The 1419-nt window shown below is 38.6% G+C and overlaps 1 protein-coding gene across 1 annotated transcript in view; it reads right to left on the bottom strand.

Moving 5' to 3' along the window:
• The window catches only part of LOC107092339 (ATP-binding cassette sub-family C member 9-like), a 21095-nt gene that overhangs the window by 9914 nt on the left and 9762 nt on the right, over window positions 1-1419 (bottom strand). The window contains exon 8 of the mRNA XM_015386746.1: window positions 1086-1277. Within this exon, the coding sequence (XP_015242232.1) occupies window positions 1086-1277 (192 nt within the window). The remainder of the gene's footprint in view (window positions 1-1085; window positions 1278-1419) is intronic.

Raw genomic sequence — 1419 nt, 5'->3', positions numbered from 1 at the left:
TGGATCTATGATTAAATCCACTAAACTGCTTCTGTTTGTAAAACTGATATCTCATGGAGCGTGTGCAGAGCGTGACCTGGATATCAGGCATTTCAAGATCAACCGAACACATTCCATTCGTTATTCTTTACGCTCTAAATGCTCTCAAACAGACACAGTTATTTAGCTTTTTGTTCTTGTTACAGGATTGATTTTGATTAAATAACTTTTTGGCTTCTCACTTCAATTCAATTTTCAATTCAATTCAGTTTATTTATATTCAAACATTTATTCTCCAGAAATCTTGTTATTATGGATTCATTGGTGCATGCTTTTGCATTGGTGCGGTCTCTGAAAAGTAACCATCATCCATCCTATTTTTAGTAAAAACGTATTCAACAACATCTGACATTAAATCGGTGTGTTAAAAGAACCAAAACTGTAAAGCTATCTGCAGATTTCTGGCATTTTAAAGAATTTAACAAAATAAGAAAAAAACGTAATGAAAAACAATCAATTACAGGAAGAAAAAAACATTTTTCCAAACCAATTTTCTTTATAACATAAATTATGGAACACAGCAGATGGAGGTTTGGTGCTTGGTGGTGTTTTCAATTAAATTAACTTTATGTCTATAGCGCCAATTCACAACACATGTCATCTCAAGGCACTTTACAGTTCAACCAGATCATCCAGTCAGACTGATTCAAAGTTTTCTATCTAAGGAAAACCAGTTGATTGCCTCGTCTCATTGACTCTTCAGCAATCCCTCACACTAAGCATGCTTGTAGCGACAGTGGAGAGGAAAAACTCCCTTTTAACAGGAAGAAACCTCCAGTAGAACCAGGCTCAGTGTGAGCGGCCATCTGCTGAGACTGACTGGGGTTCAAGGAGACAGAAATAAATAAAGTTCTGTAATAAATATAATTAATATGTTTATTAATGCAGGCTTATATTTGAATTAAACCTATTAATTTAGATCAAAGTATTGCCGTATTTATTGGAACCAACAAGTTTAACAGAACAGGATCAGATTCTGGTTCTGATCCATTTGAACGGTTCTGTTCCAGGACTTTTAAAGCCAAGCAGCAGGGAGCGGAGCTCACCATTTTCTTGTCGGTCGATGTGAAGTTTTTCGGCACCTCCAGGTTGCGGACTATGCCGTAGATGCAGAGAGGCCCGGCGAAGCCCAGCAGGTCCGCCAGGTACCGGAAGGTGCTGCTGAGCAGGATCGGCCGGCCAAAGGCTCTGTACATGGAGCGCCAGATGGACGGAGCTCGGTCCGGATCTTCACCCGTCTGTGGGAGGACAGGGGGAGGGTTAAAGGGAAAGTCTGCTCATATTCAGAATTCAAACTACTGAAAGAACTTTAAATAGGAAATTATTACATACTGCTCAATAAATAAGTGTTTTTAATTAAGAGTAATTTTCATTTGAATG

This window comes from Cyprinodon variegatus, unplaced genomic scaffold (genome assembly GCF_000732505.1).
Source record: "Cyprinodon variegatus isolate N-32 unplaced genomic scaffold, C_variegatus-1.0 Scaffold376, whole genome shotgun sequence".
NCBI classification, from domain to species: domain Eukaryota; kingdom Metazoa; phylum Chordata; class Actinopteri; order Cyprinodontiformes; family Cyprinodontidae; genus Cyprinodon; species Cyprinodon variegatus.
This window is presented reverse-complemented; position numbering and strand designations above follow the sequence as displayed.